Here is a 20,295-nt window from a genome sequence, read left to right on the forward strand (position 1 = left end):
ATGAACTGATGTGTGTGTCAGCTTCGAGAAATAGAATTTTAAATAGAGAATTCAGGGCTCTCTATTCAAATAGATTTGATAGTAAAGCAGCTTTTCTGCAGTGTTAGTGCAAGCTTTGAGTAGGTAGGCATGAAATGCTGGAGAGAAATTTAATAAAATTGGGGAGCTGTCGCTTCAGTCATTGTTTTGGAATCAATCTAATCGAGTTCTTCCAATATGCCCAAATATTGGGAAGAATGATTAATTTCAAACCTTTGAAACTGAGAGGAATATTTGAAATCAATTTTCAGTGTTAATTCCTTCTACGCATGTGGCAGAAGTTTATGCCGAATAAAGATAACTTTGGTCATCTTTCCGGTCACAAAATGAATTAAAAATAAAGAAAGTGGATATTTTCTGTGAAGTAAAAGTTATCATCTCTTTTCTTAGAACTTACATTGATTTAACTGATTTTCAATTTATTTACTGCTCAGAACATCATTTAAATTCCTCCATAGAAGCAGCAGACTTAACAATTTCAAGAGAAAATACATTGCCCCTTATCTCTCCTTCCAGATTGAAAGTGTTGAAACTTTTCGCTGGTCCCAGCTCACCCTCCAGCTGGAAGAGCCGGCACAGAGCAGCCGAGCTGGGGTGGTTTTGCACGGGAGAATTCAGTGGGGTAGTCACATCCCGAAGCACTGGGATTTATAATGCAAGCAAAAATTCCTCTTCATACTAATTAGTTACACATGTACGTTTTCAGCTATCAGGATGAGCTTTTTATCTCTTAAATTCCCATGAGATATAATAAATGACAATTGAAATAATGGGCTGCTCAGCAGTGTAGCTGTAGGTGCATGTCATTGAGGTGTAGGTGGAAGAGTGTGAAATTTGATCTGCAAATAATATAAGAAAATTTAATTAAATTTAGACTAATATGATGAGTGCCCCAACAGTAAGGGAAAGGGGCATATTCAGCATATTAATTTTTTCTTATCCTTTTTTGTGTGCGTCTCTCTCTGGTCTTCTGAATTCCAGATTTGCTAGTGGTCCCTTATGATGTGAAGTTCTCACAAAAGCTCTAGGGATTAAACTTTTTTTGTGGCATAAAGATTGTTTAAATATTTATTTGCATATTGATTTGAGGGTGTGACCTAGTTTCTTACTATCTTAAGTACCAAAAATCAGAAGATAAAGGTATTTTAACACTCCGAAGTTCTTGCTGTAAAGTGAATTTCTTGGCTTTTGTTCTTTCTTGGGAAGCACGGTGAGGTGGAGCAGTGTGTCCCCCCTGTGCCAGCACGGGCTGCACAGATCAGTGAATCGGGACGGCAGGAGACAGATCTCAGACAAACTTGGCATTCAATCCTTCTCCTGCTTGCACTCTGAAAAAATATCTGTTGAGTCTGTAGGTTTGTGTCAGTGCAAAGGCAACTTCTGCAAGGGCAGGCGAGTTCTTAATGGGAATGACATTAAGTCACTGCTCCTGCCCCTCTTTTGTGGGATATTTGCTATATTAGTGCAAGTGTTATGGGCTCTATAGGACAAGGAGTGAATCTTGACAAGCTGTTGGTTGTGGATATTCTCCCCTAGCAATACAATTCAGGAAAATACAAGGTTTTTTTCCATTGCTTGCCGCTGGTGCTTAAGAAATGTCCTCTGGAAATGAAGTGTTACCCCCCAAACAAACCCTGAAAACTTTGGCTTATGTGTTTGCTGCTGGTTTTATGTCCGCTTTTGCTTGGTGCCACTCATGTGAATAAGTCACGTTTTTGAGCTGGCAGGCACGGAGCTGTGAGCACGTGCCCTGTGAAGTCCCCTGTGCCCTTGTCCCCAGTGACCCTCTCGGCTGGTCCATGAGCATCTCTCAGGGTCCCTCCACCGCAGCCTGAAACGTTTTGATTTGTGCGTTCGATTCCCTTAAGTCCTAACGCTTGGGTTTAGGCTTTTTATCGTATGCAGCAAAAGGCAAAACGAAAGTCTATTTATCCTTTGTTCTTCCCTCTGTGAAGGGAAAGGGATGGTTTCTTAAAAACTGGCCTGCTAAAGATAGCGGCATACTGGTTCTGTAGCTCCATTTGTTGAAAGGAAAATGAAGACTTTAAAGATCCATAATGTTTTTCTGGATACTTCGTAGGGCAGTATGGGCCTTACTGAAGGAATGATTTCTGCAGCAATGCCTTTTCTTTCAGTTAAACACATTAGGTAGTCCAAATATTGACAAATATTTCATACACCTCTTGGATTCAGCATCAAATTAAGAGAATCATATTGTCTTTAATGGGCTGTTCATTGAAAAGCCACTTCAGGAAACAGTCAGTGAAGAGTTTTGTCCTGGAATAATTCAGGTGTAATCATCTTCTGAGGTTCTCTCTCACTGGAGTCCCCAGAGCACCCGGCTAAATTTTGCTCGGTGCCTGTGATATAACAGCGGTTGTTTTACAAGAGATAAGTCACCGCAAGGATGAAACCTGGACGGCCTTCCAAGAGCTTGCTCCCAGCTTCTGTGCCTTTTACAATGTTTTGTTGCAGAACTCCATTAAATTGAACTGATTATCCACAGGCAGTGGATGGGAGGTGGTTTTTGTAATGCTGCAATAGTGGTTTTATTGACCTATATTGCATTTTTAGTACTCATCTGAGAGAGGGTTATTAAAGCGCAGTCTTGTACATTAAGAACATTACTCCAATGTGAAGGAGATGAGGTTATGAGAAAGACAAGAAAAGGCCAAGGAATTTAAAGAGTTTAGTTTCTATTTTTTCACGTCCCCCGTCCAATTGCTGGAAACACAACCCATTTCAACAATTCTTAGCTTTGCTGAATTTACGGGTTTCGAGTCCCAAAAGGCAGCGGTCAGCGTACCAGCGTGCAGCAAGGACCTTGTGCGTACATGTTTTCAGGGAACATACACTGCAGCAAGACTGAGGGCTAATCAGAAATCCAGGCAGGACCTAACAGAAAAACCATCTTTTGATATCTCGGTCATTCCAACTGTCATCTGCCGACCTGATCTAGACACGATTTGCGGTGGAGACTCTGCAGAATGCTGTGCTGATAGCAAATGTGTGTGAATCAGATCTTTATTCAGCTTATTTCATGCTATGAAATATGAACATACATAATATAACTCCAGTCTGCTAATGACACTCAATGAAGTCTTCTCTCAGTAAAATTAGAGCACGTGTAGTTTGCTTCTGTTATGAACTCCCAACGAAAGGAACCAGCGGCTCTGCAGAGCTGAGGGTTAATATCGTGAGAGGAGCATCACTTAGAGCTTCAATTAAACTTGGGAAGCAGAACAGTGTGTGCTAATTAGAGGGCAGTTCCCCAGGAGAGGGTTGGGGATGGTTGCTGAAGTGTACGGAGAAGAGATCTTCATCTGCCTGAAGTTTGCAGGAGAAATCGGAGATCTCTTTGCTTTCCATGGGATGAGACACGAGGAACTGGAGCTGAAACAAAATGGTAGGGAAGCTGCTGTCTTTTCCTCGAACCCTCCACATCCCCCATCCTGATGTCCTGTTTTCTTGTGTTTTCCTACCAAAACATTAGTTGATCTTTCTAGGTAAGATAAGTGAATGGCAAATCCTGTTTGATTTGGGGTGTTTACCTTAGTTCTGTGCTCTGGCCCCACGTCTCATTTTCTGTCCTCACTAACTCAAAGCCCAGGAGTTCCTATCAGCCTCTTTTCATGTGCCTTATCTATTCTTGAGCCTTTGCAAGCCCAACTCCAGCTTCAGGAAAAAAAAATCATGTTGTAAATGCCAGTCTGTTCTTGGGCGGAAAAATTAGAAAACAGGTTTCCTTCCAAAAGTATTCTTCAAAGATTTCTAATCCTCTCCCTCCCTTCTCCCCGAGATTTGTCATTGTGTCATTGCTGTTCTCCAGATTTCTCATTCTTTGAAGAACTGACAAGTCTTTACTTGCCCTAGCAGATAAATAACAACCAAGAAAATACCATTAACTGAGAGAAGGCTAAAATGCTATGTTACCTCTCCAAGAAAAAATGAACCAGGAACATGGGAACACTCCAAATTGTAGTTAGAAAAGCTTCATCATTAGAGATCATTTTGTGCTTGCAATTTATAACGATTCACTATCCAGAGGTGGCATCATTATTACTAGGGGGGAAATATCCCTGCAAGAACAGCGCGGCACTAAGCAGTCTCCTAAATTACAGTGTGGAGCTCCAAGAGGCAGTTCAGACAAATAAAACCATGTCACGGAGCGCAGGATTCTTTAGTCTGTGGGCAGGTTGCAGGAAATTGCTTTTTGCACGGGAGCCAAGGCAGGCCGGGCAGGTATTGTGTGGGAGCGCTCTTGCAGTCAGGCGTTTTGGGAAGCAAATGAAGAGCGGGGGGTGAGCCCGGCTGCCCGCTGCCCACCCGGCTGGGGCTGGGAGGGGACCCGGCCAGCTGGAGATGTCCCACGGCGCCGCTTTCCATCACCGCGATGGCTCAGAGCTGGAAGAACTCAGAGTGGGTTGGACGGATCTTAATCACAGCACTGATTTACAGGAAAACAGGGAATGTTTTAGCGGCTTATTTCTTTTTTGATTCCCTGGAGTCCAATCTCCTCTCAAATCCATCGCATCTCGTTTCCAGGAGGTGGCCGTGCTGGGGGACCCGCTGGTGGGGTTCTGGCATCACGTGCCGCTGGTGATGCTCAAGAAAACCTTTGTCGCACCGGGATGCTCTGTGGGGCCAGGGGCTCTTGTCAGGCTTCTGTCCGTTTGCTTCTCCCACAAATTTCAGTTTAAAATTTCAGTTTTTAACTTGCCAGATCTGAGGGTGCGTGAACCAGCTGCAAGACTGAGATACTTCGCTGGTGTTTTGTGTCGAGCAAAGTTCTGATTTGTATCACGGCTCGGCGGTACGTTGTGCTTTTAAACAAGGTATTTTGGGCGCTTTGTTTCTGTCTCTACCCGCAGCCAGAGATTTTACCGCCTACAGTTGTTCCTGAAGAAACTGTGTTTTATGAAGCGTTCTGACACTGTTTCTGAGAACTTTGCCTTTGCTATTTTTGTGCACAATGCAGCGGAGCTGGTCTTAGTCTGGCTCAATCAGCCTCTTAAAAGACAGAGGGAAGATCGCGTTATTTTTGGATTTGCGCCATGTGAGATCATACAAAGCGTTTTGCAGCCCTGTGGTTGTTCATCTCGCAGATGCGCCTGGGAAGTCCATACAGACTTTTAATTCTGTTCGTTTCCACTTAATTCTGGTGTCTGACTTTGGAATCTCTCTTTTCTACTTGGATAGCAGGCACTTCTTGTTAGAAACAGGCATATGGCAAAACTCAAAACATAAATAATTGTAATTATTTAGCGGAGAACCTGCTTGTCCAGCCCTGGGTCTTCGCCTGGGAGCTCTTCAGAGCAGCAGTTCCCACCTCGGAGAAGCTTCACAAGCTGGTCCTGGCCCCGGCCGGGTCCTTCAGACACGACTGGCACCAAGTCGTAACAACAAAAGTGTTGTAAACATTTGAAGCAGAGCTGGAACTTCTATTTTAGACTCCAGAGAGAGAGCCTTAATTTTTTCTATATTGCTGGTGTTTAACTACCACAATAAAGGACAGTTTTGGAGGTGATAAAATGCACCAGGAATGTTATTAAATATGCAGCAAAGCTGTGGCACGACTGAATTAAGCATTAATGAACATACTAGAAATATTGGTCTCCTGTATCAGTTTAAGGTCGTCTGTTCATTGGGTATGATGAGATCTAAAGTGAAAAAATGAGATAATAAACAAGCTTAGCAAAACTCAAATTTTAAAATTCTTCAGTAGAATCTGACTGTATAGAAAGTTCCCAAGTAAAAGCGGTTGTGTATCCACAAGGATGCTTTCCCTTGGATGAACTCGCAGTTTCATGTTTTCATGTGATTTTATTATTGGTGCACGTTTTACTTTTACAATTGAATTACGATACTATGGAGACATAGTTTAAATTCTAGCCCTTCTGGACACCAGTGCAGTTGTAAACTTATTTTTACTGGCATATGCAAGAACTTAATAACTCTTGGCAAGCAGGATATTAACTACAGTCAAGAAACAAAAGTCTGATCAGAACTTCATTAGAACTTTAATTTTGGACATAAGGACCCAACTGTCACTTCTGGATGAGTCAGGTTTTTTTACTTGAAGTTCTTTTTTCTTGAGGATTCTGCATATTCCATGCTGGTTTAGCCTCCTTTTTTCCTGAAATGTGATAACTCCGCGCTCTGGAATTTCCCCTTTTCTAGATCTGTATTTGTTCTGGGTGGAGCTGTGACAACCTCCGCCCAGCAAATGCAGGTGCAATGAAGTCCAAAATGGTTTTTCTCTGAAAATGCCTGGGTTTATTTTAATTTGGGGGCTCAGAATAAATCAATTTCTTTCTATTTCTGACTGGACAGAATGGCAGAAACTTTTTTAGCAATGAACTGATTTCCATAGTTTGGAGTTGCTGTGTTCGGCACCCGCCTGGAAATTTTCCTTCACTAGATTAACTTGCTGCAAAATCTTATTATTCTTTGCATGAGGCTGATGAAAAGTCCTGTAAAAGTGGACGTTGGGGGGTTTGTTCTGGTTTTTATTGAAAACAATGTGAATTCCCACATAGAAGAAAGAATCCCATTAAAGGCTGTCCCTGGCGCCCAGGCTCCCGCTGCAGCCAACGCCGGCGTCGCGTATTGACTTTCCAGTGATTGTTCTTTGAAGATTTTGTGGCTTTTGTGTCAGTTGTCCGAATAAGTCTCATTTACCGGTGAGGAGTTTGACGGCAAGTGAGCTGGCAGGCTCGGCTGTATTTCACAAATATGAAATAATCTTTAGCATTCCAGTTCCTTCAGGACGTAATTCTGCTTTATCAGGGAAATATCCTCAATTGTGGTATCAAAGTTTTCACATGGGGAGGATACCGACTTCTTTAAACAGAGTCTTTGTTGTTGCTGCAACTGGTTTCTATTTCTTTGGCAGAATATATGAGGCTTAGAAGTAAAATTTATTGCAGCTAATAAATGGAATATGCAGGATATATAAGTATATGCCAAAACCCAGCTGTGACATATAAAATGTACAACAAAATGAAAAAAATACCGCGCGCCTTTGATGTTTATTTTGTTTCTTCCCCAATTAATTCCTCTCCTTTGGGCTACCCTAAACTTATGTCAAAGCGTTTGATTTCTTTCCCCTCGTGCGATGTGGGGCTCGTTTTGCGGAGGCTTTGCTGAGTGTCCCCTGTCCTGGCAGGGACACCGTGGGACCGCAGCAGCTCCTGGCGGCTTTTTCCAGGGAAGATCTGAACCCCTTAGTGCTTGAGTTGTTATTTTGGGGTTTTTTATTAAAAAAAGTAGGCGGCATCTGTACTTAACGGGGCCTTTTCTGTGCCGGGCCAGGGAGAAGAGGATGGAGTGGCGGAGAATCCCTGAGCCGAGCAAGGGAGGTCGCGGTAGCTCCAGGCTCAACTTTTCTTTGGCACAAAACGGAACGAATGTCAGGCCTTGTAATTGCCCTGCAAGGCGCCTTGTGAGCGTGATGAATCCATGGGGAGGGGGCGAAAAGACCGCAAAGCGATCAGCTGCTTGCTCTCAGCAGGCATCGTGCGAGCCCCTTGCTTTCTGTGTTGTTCCTGTAATCGTGGTAAACATCCAGGAGACAGCTTTCGGCAGCTGCTAATTTTAAAGTAATGTATTAATCAAATTAATTGAGAGTTCCTTTTAGTACTTGGCAACAGCAAACAGAACTTTCTGAAGCAATGTTTTTAGTATTGCTCAAAGTGATTTCCCAAAAAAGAGTATCTCTTTAGATAAATCATCCGAAAGAGTGTTAAATTGTCTCTTTTGCTACCTGATAATCCAATTAAGTGATGATGAGAAAAATAGCTCTTGGACAATTTCAGGGAAGCAGAATAATGTACTTAGTGTTGTAGCAGAATCAAAATACCACATAATCACGGGTAGCCATGGATACCGAAGCAACACTTTGATTACCAGGTACATCCATTACCCTTAAATACCAGAGTTAGGTGTTTAATACCCCGAACAATTTATGACATATAAGTGGGATTCCTGTGGAAAAAAAAGTCATACGGTGTTTTTTTACAGTGCTCGTGCTGTTGAGCCTTGCTCCCCAGAGGACGGCTGGGGTTGCTGCGTCCCTGCGGCACCAGGCCTCTTGTCGCAGCAAGGTGAGCGTGTTGGTTATTTCAGGGCACAGCATCCATCCGGAGGTTGAAGCCGCAGTTTCTCCACGGGAGTTTTGACTTCTCTGTGTGTTTTGCAGAGCAGGAATGGGATCCCTATAGAAAGGCTCCTCTGCAGCCCAGGAGGGGACACGCGGGGCCTGAGCGGGTCCCCGGCCACCAGCCCAACGTCGTCCTGCCTGTTGGGCGGAAGGAGCCTGTCCCCTTTCTAGTGTCGACAGTGAGATAATAAAATGCAAAAGCGAAGAAGTAAAACAGGCATTGAAAAAGCACTTTGATAATGAGCCCTGGCAGCAGGATTTTCTGCTTTTTTATACTCACAAAACGTCTTTTATATTATCAGAGTTCAAAACCCACTTCCTCGAATGTCTCTATAAAAGTTTTCATAGCAAAATGGTTTTTTTGATGACACTTGTGAAGCAGAATCTCATATATGTATTCTGTTGGAAAAGGGAAAAAGGAGCAAGGCAACATCCCTTGCAGGAGGGGAAGAATGGGTTTGGTCCCTTGTTCCTGGCAGTAACTGGGCAAACTGAACCCAAAACTCACATTTTTGGGGGTGAGTGTTTGAATCACTGGGTGGGAGGGAGAAACCAGAGTCTCCTCTACAGCTCCTCATTTGTTTCCTTCTTTGGGTTCACGTTACGTGGAGATTGTCATTTTAGGTAAAATTAATTTGTATGACTTTTTATTTTAATGAGACGTACTGAAGATTTAGCAATTTAAAAAAAAAAAAAAAAAGGAGTTTGATCTATTCAGTTTGGCAGCTAAACCAAAAAATCAGGCACTTGTACATCCTTAATTGCCAGCATCCTGAGCAATAACTTAAGATAAATTTCCCTTGTCTCCAGCATCACTCAATTAAAAGTTCTCCAGAAGGATGTGAGAAAGTAGGAGGTATTATAGGGAACAAAGTGAAACTTAGGAAGGTTCTCTTTGTGCAAGGATTAACTAGAAATGGCATTTCTTAAAACAGAAATTCTGCCACAATGATCCTTGTCAGTGACTTAACAAAATGCAGGGGGCTCTTCTAGTAGAAATAAAATTTTGGTGAAAAATTGTTTTTCCCCATGCGCGGAGAAAGGACCCAACCTCGCTTTGCATTTTGTTTGTTTGCCAAAAAAACCTCTGGAGGTGCTGTAGATTTGGGTGGAAATGTGACCGTTTCTGTGTTTGCTCAGAGCGCTGCTCGGATTGTCATGCGGGAGCAATCCCAAACAATCGGGTCCGTTTGCCAAAGTGGCACCAACCACAGGGAAAACGAGAAGCTGTAAAACCAACTAATTTTCAAGTTATTGTTTGAGGAAATGGTTTGCCTTGTTGTCTTGTCCTTTTCGTGGACCATTGCACGTTTCCATGGCTTGCTTGTTGGACAAAGGCACATCTGGAAGGGCTGAGCCTACCAAGGCTGCTCTTGGTGTTCCCACCCCGGATTTGGTGTTGGCACAAAACGGTTTGCTGGCAGCAGAGGGATGGAGAAGATGCCAATGTTAAACCCCTGTACATAGCCCGGGAGAGAAAGGATCTTGGTGCAGAGCTGACTGCCTCGTCCTTGTCACCACCTCTCAATACTGATTCCTGTGCATTTCTGAAACTCCAGCATTGAGTGAAACGTTTGTAGCATTGCTTTTGAAGGATGTTTCTTGTATATTACAGCTCTAATCTCTTTTGTGCATCTTCAACATCCATTCTCTTCACAACAGTCTTTGAGTTTGCTTGCAGGATCTGTCGCCTGCTCTCTTCTCCCGCTAGACAGAAATAACTGTGGCAAATAACGGGAACTCTGTCACCGGCTGGTTCAGAGCATGGTACGGCTGCTGGGACCAGCCCGGGGCGGACTGGGAGGCTCCCAGTGCCGTCCAGCCTGCAGACTGGGGCTGTCTGTCTCAGTCTTGGCTTTCAGCTCCCGGACCGTGAGCTGCCACAGCCGTTTGTGCCATTTAGAGTATTTGCGGCTTCTCCAGTCCATCAAGGGTAATATATTACTCCAGAAATCCTATGACAAAACCCTTAATTTGCAACTTTCACAGTTGTACCGCTTAATTCCCTCGGAGGTTTTTACCTTGGGAGCACTGTGAATTAGCTTGACAGCTTAAATAACTGTGTCCCTGTTTCCTGTTGTAAGAAGAATGCGAGATGAGAATATGAAAGTTAAGCTTATTCTATATGTGCCATTTGGACAACATACGCCCAATTCCTTGGGCATCTATTATTGCTGAGGAATGAAAAACGTTGTGTGCCTTTGCCCCCCGTGAGGTTTTCCACCGAGACTGGAGCACTTTGATTTGAGCTCATACGCTTGGGCGTGCAGAGGAGCTGATGTGACTTGTGCAGTCGGGCTGGGATGGATCACCCGGAGCTTGTGCTCGGTGTCAAATGCTGCCCAGTGTGGGCTTGAGCAAAACAAAGCAAATCAGAAAATAATACACATTGACCCATTTTGGTGACTGGGAGCACATATTAGTCAATTTGTAATAGTGTCACTTTCCTGGAAGCGACACTAGTGGTTTAAAATCAGAATATCCATCAATGTGTCTGAATTGTGTTATCCGGGTCCTGCTGCTCTTGCATCTCACTTCTCTGCCTTTTTTCTTTGCCCTTGATCTGCCTCGTGTGGCTCCAGCCATTCCCGTTCCCAGTGTTGCTTCTGAGAGCGCTTTCTCACACGGGTCTGTTCTGCTGCTGATATATTGAAATATTGTAGCTACCATACCATAAATTGAGTGATTTGGGTTTAAGCATTGATATTTGCCATTTATCCATAATTCCTGGTTACCGTTTAGCTATAACTCCTCTGTGCCAGCTCTGGCACGAGGGTTAACAGGGCACGAGCTGCCTGGGCTGTGCCAGCAGCTCTGGGGCTGAACACGCAGCGTCTGATCCTGCACTCTTACCATTATTGGTGTGTTATTAAAAAAAAAAGCAGCTCTGGTACTTCCTCACAGCAGCGGACACCAGAGAAACAAAGAGCTGACCTCCCAAAGGGAGCAGAAAACTCCACATCACAAAAATGACCTGAAATCTGCTCTCCCAAATTCCAAACCGTTTCCTTTCTCCACCCTGAGTCCTCTTTTTTTAAAATAAAAAAAACGATGGAAATTACATACTTTCAAGCCGTACACGGCATTAGAGGCTTTTTTCCCGGCTATTGAGAGCCTGGCCGCAGCTGTCGCTCTGTCCAAAGCTGCTCCGCTCAGCTCTAATCATTATGGACTATAATAAGATTTTTGGCTTCTCCATCCAGGCAATAGAGATCTTGTGCATGACCCGCACAAGAGGTGTAATTATTGCCAGGGTGGGTTGCTGAGCTAGAGCCTTTCCAACAATTTCAGTCTCTTTTTTTTTTTTTCCCCCAAGCACTTAAATCATGTAGGTCACAATTACTTAGTATTAAATACTGATGTTTTAAATAATAGTTTTGCAAGAGCGTATCATCTGATCTAGGTTGTGGGTGGTTTTCTTTTTCCTTTTTTTTTTTCCTTTTTTTTTTTCCGCTGGCTACAGGGATTGTTCGATGTAGGGATATCACGGTCATGGGTGCCGGCTCTGGGACCCGTTTGCTTGTGTTTCCCTCTGCCCGCCCGGCCGCCTGGTGGGTGCTCTGTGCTGTCTGGGGAGGAGCACCTGTCCGGGTTCTCCCGTCCTGATTTAAAAGGCTCTTTAAGTTAATTATAATAGAAATCTTTTAAAGAAAAAAATCAGGTTGCAATAATTTTAAGTCGTAATAATTGTAAAACCAAAAAAACCATTGTGTGAGTCAGAGAAAAACTTGGGGGTTATTATTCTGTTTTATTCCTTCTCAGGCTTTCCTTTTCTCTGTTTTATTCCTTCCCACCAACACCAATCTTTTTTCTCCCCAGAGTTTTTGGGCCAGCTCGTACCCACAGACCCGGCCTGACGCCAGGCAGCCTCTGTGTCTCAGCTTCTTTACATCTAAAATAAAGAAAAACGATCCTGACCTACTTCGTACAGTGCTCAGAGACCTGCAGGAGAGCCACATTTTGCAGTTTTCAAACCATAAGCCGCACGTTTGGGCTTTGCGACGTTCAGTGGTTTTTCTCCAGGTGTTTGTAGGCCAAGCCTTGCTGTGGTGTAGCGAACACCTTCGCTATGGTGTCATTTAACAGCCCTTTTGTATCTGTATTTTAAAGCATATCCGTGAATATCTCCTTTGTCCTGCTGTCTTTTAATTAACTCATCCCCACTGCTGTTTCTTATTATGCATCTCTGATACTTCGTTAATTAACACACTGTGCCGTATACCGAGGAAGGTGGTATCTAAGATGCCATAAAAGATGAAAGTGTCTGTCACTGAGAAACAAAATAATGAAGGCAAAAGTTGTGTTTTCATCTGCCAATAATGACAAGCAGAATGTCACTGGAGATCTGTTGTATTTTTCCTAAAACAAGCTATATAACTGTAATACGTGAACTGTGCTAAAAACTAGTATTTCTTTGGTATAGATGTATTTTGCACTATTACTGTGTTGATAGTATTTGTTTTCAATGTTACCTGTGTATTTATGAGAAGGCCACTTCGCAGACATGTACTTTATCTTCAATTGCTTGGGCTGCTCCGTCCCGTTTGGTGACGGGCATTTGAATGAGTCGGGATTCTCTCGAATAATCTTTGCTTTGCCAGGATCTCAACTCCTTTGCTGTTCCTCTTCCAGATAAGTTATTTCAGTGGAAGCATTTTCCATCAATATCCTTCAACTTGCAAAATTAAAAACAATCTCAGCTCTTCACTGGGATAAAGTTTGTCTAATACATTGTCGATATCACTTGCCTTTCAGCCTTTTGTTTTGTTTTAAATTGGTTTCAATGTGTCCAGGTTATTTGTTGGATTTTTTTTTTAGTCCCTCTACTGGCTGGTTTATTTTGCTATGTTGATGGTTTTGCCCATCCGTTTGATCCAGGATCCTACCCAGCCATGCAGACTACATGTATCCCAATGAGTGATCTGTGCAAAACAATAATGGTACGAACCCCCAGGAAGCTCAACACGAGCCCTGGACGCTCCGTCCGAACTGTGATCCCATCGGGAGTTTCCCCTCCAGTGTTTCCCGCTGCCTTCCCCGTGCTCCCCTCTGACATGGCCCTTTTCTTCTTTCTTCTTTCTCAACCAGGTGGGCTCTGCATTGCTCAGTCCCTGAAAATCCCCCAGGATCGCAAGGACAAGACCATCGACTTCGATAAAATTATCAAGCAGCTCCTAGAAACCCCCAATGCCAGGGCCATCGTTATTTTTGCCAATGATGAGGACATAAAGTAAGGACGACTGAGGGAATAAATTAATTTGTACTTGATAGCCATGCAGAAAAGAGAAAGCAAACGGGAATATGAATAGCGAAGTGGCAATGTGTGGTAAGAGTGATGCGGGGATGCGGAGGGCGGCGCCAGGGACGGAGATGCTGCTCGTGGTGCCCGGACCGAGCATCGTGGTGGTGGGGACGGGAAGGTGGGTCAAGGTCTGGAAGCTCTTCCTGGCAGAGGTTGCTCACGCGTTGGGTGTCAGACCTCACCTGAGCTCTCAAGGAGGCATTGAGATGATGCCCCTCTCTCCAAGCTCGTACTACTATGTATTATTCATTAATCCAGTCTGGTTTATGGGAAGTAGTGGTTACTAGTGATAAAATGGCTTGGATGCTCAAGGTTCAACCACTTAAGGTTCTCAAGGTTTAACCACATACCACTTGCTCCTTATATAATATAAAGACTATTTTAAAAGTGTGACTCTCTTTTCTCACTTGCCTGTGTCCCATCTTCTCTCTCCAGAACTTTAAATTAGCTTAAAATTGTGATGGCATTATCAGTTGCTGAGAGGCTCAGTTCTACAAAACGAGACACAAAGAACTGAGGATAAAGTTTCAGTAAAGTCAGTGGCAAAACTTTTAGTGGGATCAGGATTTCAGGCTTAGGTTCTAGGGTGGATTAAAGAGAAATGCAGTCTGTGCTCAGGAATTGTGGTGCAGCGTGTTGTGAAATTCCTGAGCTCCGTTGCTCACAGGAATATGCTCTTTCTGCTCATTCTGCACTCGCACCATGCCATTTTTCCCAAGCAAATATGTGTTTAAACGAAATCGATTTGTGACCAAACTGTCTCTTTTCCGCAGGCAAATCCTGGCGGCCGCCAAGCGGGCGGATCAGGTGGGTCATTTCCTCTGGGTGGGCTCGGACACGTGGGGCTCCAAGGTGAGCCCCTTGCTGCAGCAGGAGGACGTCGCCGAGGGAGCCATCACCATCCTGCCCAAGAGAGCCACCATCGAGGGTAAGGGCTCTTCCAAAAGGCCTCCCGTATTTTTTCCCCGTGTTTTCTGAATAAATATGTGCAGACATGGTATGATGCAAAGAGTATAAAGTACGTCAGGTAAGTCTTCATCTCCTGAAATTTTCCTAAATGTCTGTGTTCCTCATCTGAAAACTCTCCATCATTTCCACAGCTGAGAAGCTACCAGCAGTTATTTATTAAAGGCACGATTTCAGAACTTATTCAAAACTGGGGTGATATGACAGGGCCTTTATCACTTAAAAGAAAGTAAACCGAAATAATCTTAACGTATCATGTATATACATAGGAAGAGAAAATATTTTGCCATTTGTGCACCATCTCTGAAGCAGTGGATGAGTTTGCTACTGAAAAAGTAAAAATTCATTTTTAAATCAGAAGTTTCCATTTAAACTTAGTTTAACTTTTATGTCATTCAGATCAGGCACTCTATTGATAGATGTTTCTTGTCTACTTCAGAAAGATGTGTACTTGTACATATGGATGTGTATATAAAAATTATGGGAAACTTTTTTTACATAATCCCTTCGCTTCTTAACATTTCTTCCTGTTCTGAAGTGTTCGTGGTCTGATCTTTCCTCAGTTTGTTATCCCTTTTGCTTGACTATCCAAAAGGCTCCTCTGGCCAAACCAAACTCGCCAATTAGAGTCCGTGTTCTCTATAATATGAAAGAAAAGTTCTTGACAAGGGAGACGCTGAGTAAAGAAAAGCAGGTCCTGGGCTGGCACGGGGCATCGTGTCGGGCAGGGTCTCCAAAGAGACCTTGGACACGTTGCCCACATTAAAATGGGTTCTGGCGTCTTCACTCTCTGGAAAATCAAATATTTGCATTCCTTTTTACTGTGTCTCCACTGCCGCTTCATTAGTTATTCTTCTCAGGTACATAATATGCTTAATCCTTTTACATTTTTTAAACCCTGGAGGCATTTTCACATGTTATTTTCTCCATAAATAGGTTAAGTTGACAGACAATGAAGTGTTTTGTTTCTGAAACCCAGGATGTTTTAATAATCTTTTCATACTGTCTGTATTCTTCATCCCTGAGGGTTTCTGACACACAAACAAAAAGTCTGTCAACAGTACACAGAAATAAAAACTTCCCAAGTTTGTTTTAAAACATTTTCATTCTATATTACACATTGAATACGTTGGACATAACGGGAAACATGAGATTTGCTTTTGGACACAATAAGTGATGATAACAGAGTGGAAGGTTCAGGTAAAGTCGGTTAAATCACAGTTACAAATATCAGCGTGTGCAGTGTATCTGCAAAAAAACGTGTCCATTGAGCCCGCAAATGTCATCTTTGGTGAATGTATTGCCTAAAAGTCGGCTAGTTGCAGTTGGCACTTGTGATGGTTAAATTCCATTTTGCCTCTACAGATACTTGTGTTAATTCTTCAGGAGCAGCCGCCATAGAGCAGATACATATTTTGAGGTCCGTGAGCTGCGTTTTGCCGATAGCGAATGTCTCCTGGTGGCTCCGTGGCCACTCGGGAGGTTCAGGCTGGTTTTACTTTGTCGGCCCTCGCAGGCTGATTCTGTTCCACCCGCTAAGAGAAGCGCCCAGTGCAATCTGTTACTTACAGAAATACGCCATCCTTCAGAATTAGCATTTCTTGCTTAGCGAGGCCGGTATGCGTATGGCTTGCTGCCTCGCTTGCATTCAGACTGCTGCCTGTTGTTTAGTTTTGCTCTCTGTTGTTGCAGTAATTTCATTTGGCTATGAATCCAAGAGAACTGGAAAGAGACGTTTTAATGTTATTCTTTTATCATCCAGCAAAGAACATTTGCTTCCTAAAATTTAGTAATGCGTTTCTTTTGATGAATACATAAAATAAATGAAATAAGAAGCCTTGATTTTCCCTAGAAATTGATGGAAACAAACTAAATTAGGGGAATGGAACTCAATTTGCCCCAAAGGGCAGTGTCTGGAGCAGGATCCAGCCCCAAAGGCTCCAGGGCACGGCAGCACTTACACACCAGCTTAGCGCTCACTGTGTTTGCTGAGAACTTCTTGGTTAGTCATGAATGAGGTTACCCTTATTTTACTCCTCAGGAACATTATTATTATTATTATTAGTAGTAGTAGTAATAATAATAATATTTCCTTTTATCACTGTGTTAAATAGTATTTGCAATGTGTTAGAGAAAGCTTGCTAACAAAGGTCACTGGAGACGGGGAGCGCTGCAGCTCCCATCCCTGACCTGGCACACGGGATGCTGCTGGCCTCTGCTCACGCTTTGGGGAAAATGTTCGGCTGAAAAGCTGGGAAGCGTTAAATTGCATTGGAAATTAATGCGCCTGCATGTTTAAGTGCATACGGTGCACTTTGGATTGTCAGATTTTTTTATGTCTGTAAAGTTATTAGTGGTATAAGTCATAAACTGAAACAGTCGCTATATAGAAAAAGGCATTTTTCATGTAACTCTTCTCCCCCAGCCATGATTCCTCATTTCCAAATAGAGATGTGAAACGCTGGTGTGTTTACACATAAACACCGTGTGAAGCTCCTATTTTTGGTGACGGTGGGACCATCCCAGCAGCCTCCGACTCCAGACGGAGTCTCGAGTTCTCGGTTTCCTGCAGAACGAGGCCCCACATACGCGGTGATCTGTCTTGATACTTGATGTCGCTTTTGGGACAAAACTTTGTTTGCCATAGTCCCATGGGGTGATTTAGGAAATCATGGCATGAACTGGATTCATTAACCTTAAGTCAGTCTTAATATAGCCCGATTGTGTTTGTCGTAATTACGCTGAAAGGATAAAGTTGCATTTTATTTGCATAATGGCAGCAGCCAGTGAGGCAGAGGGAGCACACGCCGAAATAGCAATCACTGCCTGAAAAGTTGTGTTCGGAACAATCTACAGGTCGAGCTGAACCAGGGGTCAGTTAAGGTGAAAGGCTTTGCATGGCTTTCAAGGGAAAACAGCAGAATGTATGTTGATGTGGAAGCGTTTGCAGGCACATGCCTTATTTTGGATAATCTTTCTCTCAGAGTGTATCTTCGTAACATTTTCGTGAAGACTTGTGGTGTAACCACAGCACGAGTGTTAGTCCTGGAAGATGAGAAAAATTAAACAGTTTAAGCAACAGACAAAAGATATATTTTCTAATTAAAATTTGAATGGTATGTATTATTATTATGATATTCATTTTACAATAACACAGAAGCGAAGAACATCTGTGGCTCTGCACGCATTTGACATCTGTCAAAACAGCAACACAACAGAAAAAAACCCACAGAAAGTCTTTCTTCAAAGTGCATTTGGTGGGATTTTCCTACTGCTGCTTTGTCCCCCAGAGCCCCCTGTTTGTCTTCGTTCACCTGAACAGAAAGATGAACTGAACAGGGGGAGATTCCCGTGTCAGTTTGGTGTTGAAGAGCAGAAGGAGTCCCGCGGTAACCACGGGAAGGGTGAAATGCTGCAACGCGGAGCAAAGGAGAGCGACGGGAGGATTTGGGGCGAGCAAAAGGAGGCTGGGATGGAGAAATGATGCGATTGGGATTGTGGAAAAATGGGAGAAGTTGAGGCAAGTATAACAAGTTCCCAGAATTTCAAGTGCCAGAGGGAAAACGGAAGCACAGTGGAAAATGTGGTTGAGACTTCGAGAAACAAGTGTCTTGTTGCAGTTGAGCTGAGCCACATGCCCTCAGGCTGGCAAACCACCGCGCGCTGGGTTTTCCTGGAGCAGTGACGGTCGAAGAGAACGTTGTTCATTTGTCGCATTTTTCATCCGAAGTCCCAGAAGCTTTATAGACCATCCAAACCAGCAAGAAACAGGCTGTGGGAACTCCCCCCGGGTTCTCGTGGGCTGGACGACGGTTCCAGCTGTGGGCTCCCCAGACGATGGCCGAGCTGAACTGCAGCCCCGTTTTGGTGCAGATAGAAATGAACTTCAGCAACACTAATCTCTTGAATCACAAACTGACCTTTCAGTATTCCACCGCCACCTTACCTCTTCATGTTTCAGTAGATTTAATAAACTTCAGCGCATCTCCTTCTCTTGTTATCGCTACTGTACCCAAATCTAATTATCGGTGTTAAGTGCCTGGGGTAGCTCTTTACTGCAGCACATGGATGTGCGGAAGAGTTACCAGGACGACGCTCTGATTAAAGATGACGATACTACCGCCCCAGACGTCAATTGAAGTTCTCCCCAGCAGGCAGATTCAAAGTCAGGACTTCCTAAATTCTTTCCTGGAGAAAGAGCCGTTCTTTCTGCCGGCGATAAGGAGATAATCTGCGGCGGGAGAGATGGAGAGCGGCACTTGCCGAATTCAACATGGGAAGCTGTTTGACGGTGCGTGTCCAGAAGATGCTGGGGTCCGAGGGATGGAGTCAAGCAGATGATCTTGGGCTTCAGAATAAGTGGTTTTCCCCCTTTTTTTTTTTTCTTTCCCATTCTTCTTATTTTGAAAGTCTGGCAAAATGCCTTGTGGTGCCGTGGGAGCGATGCAGAGCTTGACATTGATGGGTTGAAGTGAGGGCTTTGGGGAGAGGCTTAGTAAGTTCAAAGAGGCGGTAGCTTAAGGGTAGCATTATTTTTTAATATGCAGATATAGAGAAGTTAAGAAACACAATTTTTGTGAAGTTTGAAATTAATGTTATTTTTGTAGTTTTCTTTTAAAAGAAAGCAAGCAAGCATTGAAGCTTTTGTTTGTTTGGGGTTTTTTGTCGTGGTTGCTTGGTTTGTTTGTTTTTTCCTTGCGTTTAAGATTCCCTGTAGGCGCCAGTGAGAAATACATTCCCAGCTGCGATCTCGGTGCTGCCGCAGACTCCAAGGAAATGCCCCATAGAGCTCCAGACCTGAGCTCCCGGGAGCCAACACCTTCCAAAACCCACCTGCAGCTCAAATGTAAACTTCTGCACTATTTCAGTGTAGGATTTTGCTCAGGTCACAGGTGTGGCTGTTTGGTGGTGTTCAGTTATTGGAGTTCCTTTGGGGGTTCTCGGGCAGTTTGAAGGTGTGATCTTGTGACAGTATTAAAGAGAGTTATTTGGCACTGCTTGGTGCCAGACACAGCTCATAACCACAACAGCATTAGCGAGAAATTTTATTTCACATGAGGTTTGAACTGGTACCTTTTCAAATGGCATCACTGCTTCAGAGCAAAGAAACGAGGTAGGAAGCTCTAATTGGACCATAAAGAACCCATGTAAAATACAGATGTCAGGAGCTTTCTCTTCGGCCCCTGAAATGAAATAAACTGCTCACCCAACCTGCACCAGAGCCCGCTGCCCCAAAATCAAGGAATTTGTCAGATCAGAGCCAGCTGTTACTCATTCTGCGGGTGTATGTGTCTCTCTCTGTATTTCTGTATTTTGTGTATTGCTCCCAGGGCTTCTGTTGCCATTTTCTCTTTGATGTTCATATTTAACTGTTATTTCAGGACACTGGAGATTGTGTGGGTGGTTGTTTTGAGAGAGAGAGATGTGTACACACACACACAGAATGGTTGGTGCTGGAAGAAGAGATGCTTCACGGAATAGTATTTAGCTGTTGATCACTGTTCAGCTATGTCATCAGCGGTCTTCGGTTTTGCCCTGAATTGCATCTTCTGGAGAACAATTTTCCTCTCAACGATGTAGCACTGAAGTTGTCTGTTGGACACGTTTGGGCTGAGTATTCCAACCAGAAAGGGCACAATGATATTTTCAGCCAGCCTGCTCTCTTTGCGCGCCAGCTCCTGCGCCGCGTGCGAGCTGGTGGGAACCTTCCTCTGCGGGATTTTTCTGCGCGGAGGCGTTAACGAGCACCGTGATTAACGAGGCTGCACGGGGGAGCGGGTGTGCCTCCCCAGCCCACAGCCAGATGCTGTTTGCAGCATCTCCGCGA

General features: G+C 43.8%; 1 protein-coding gene across 2 annotated transcripts in view; it reads left to right on the forward strand.

The window, feature by feature from the left end:
• Positions 1-20,295, forward strand: part of GRM7 (glutamate metabotropic receptor 7) — a 248,344-nt gene that overhangs the window by 123,417 nt on the left and 104,632 nt on the right. For both annotated transcript variants that reach the window (XM_065642466.1, XM_065642465.1), the window contains exons 3-4: positions 13,289-13,430; positions 14,276-14,430. In XM_065642466.1, the coding sequence (XP_065498538.1) occupies positions 13,289-13,430; positions 14,276-14,430 (297 nt within the window). The remainder of the gene's footprint in view (positions 1-13,288; positions 13,431-14,275; positions 14,431-20,295) is intronic.

Source organism: Caloenas nicobarica, chromosome 11 (assembly GCF_036013445.1).
Source record: "Caloenas nicobarica isolate bCalNic1 chromosome 11, bCalNic1.hap1, whole genome shotgun sequence".
Classification (NCBI taxonomy): domain Eukaryota; kingdom Metazoa; phylum Chordata; class Aves; order Columbiformes; family Columbidae; genus Caloenas; species Caloenas nicobarica.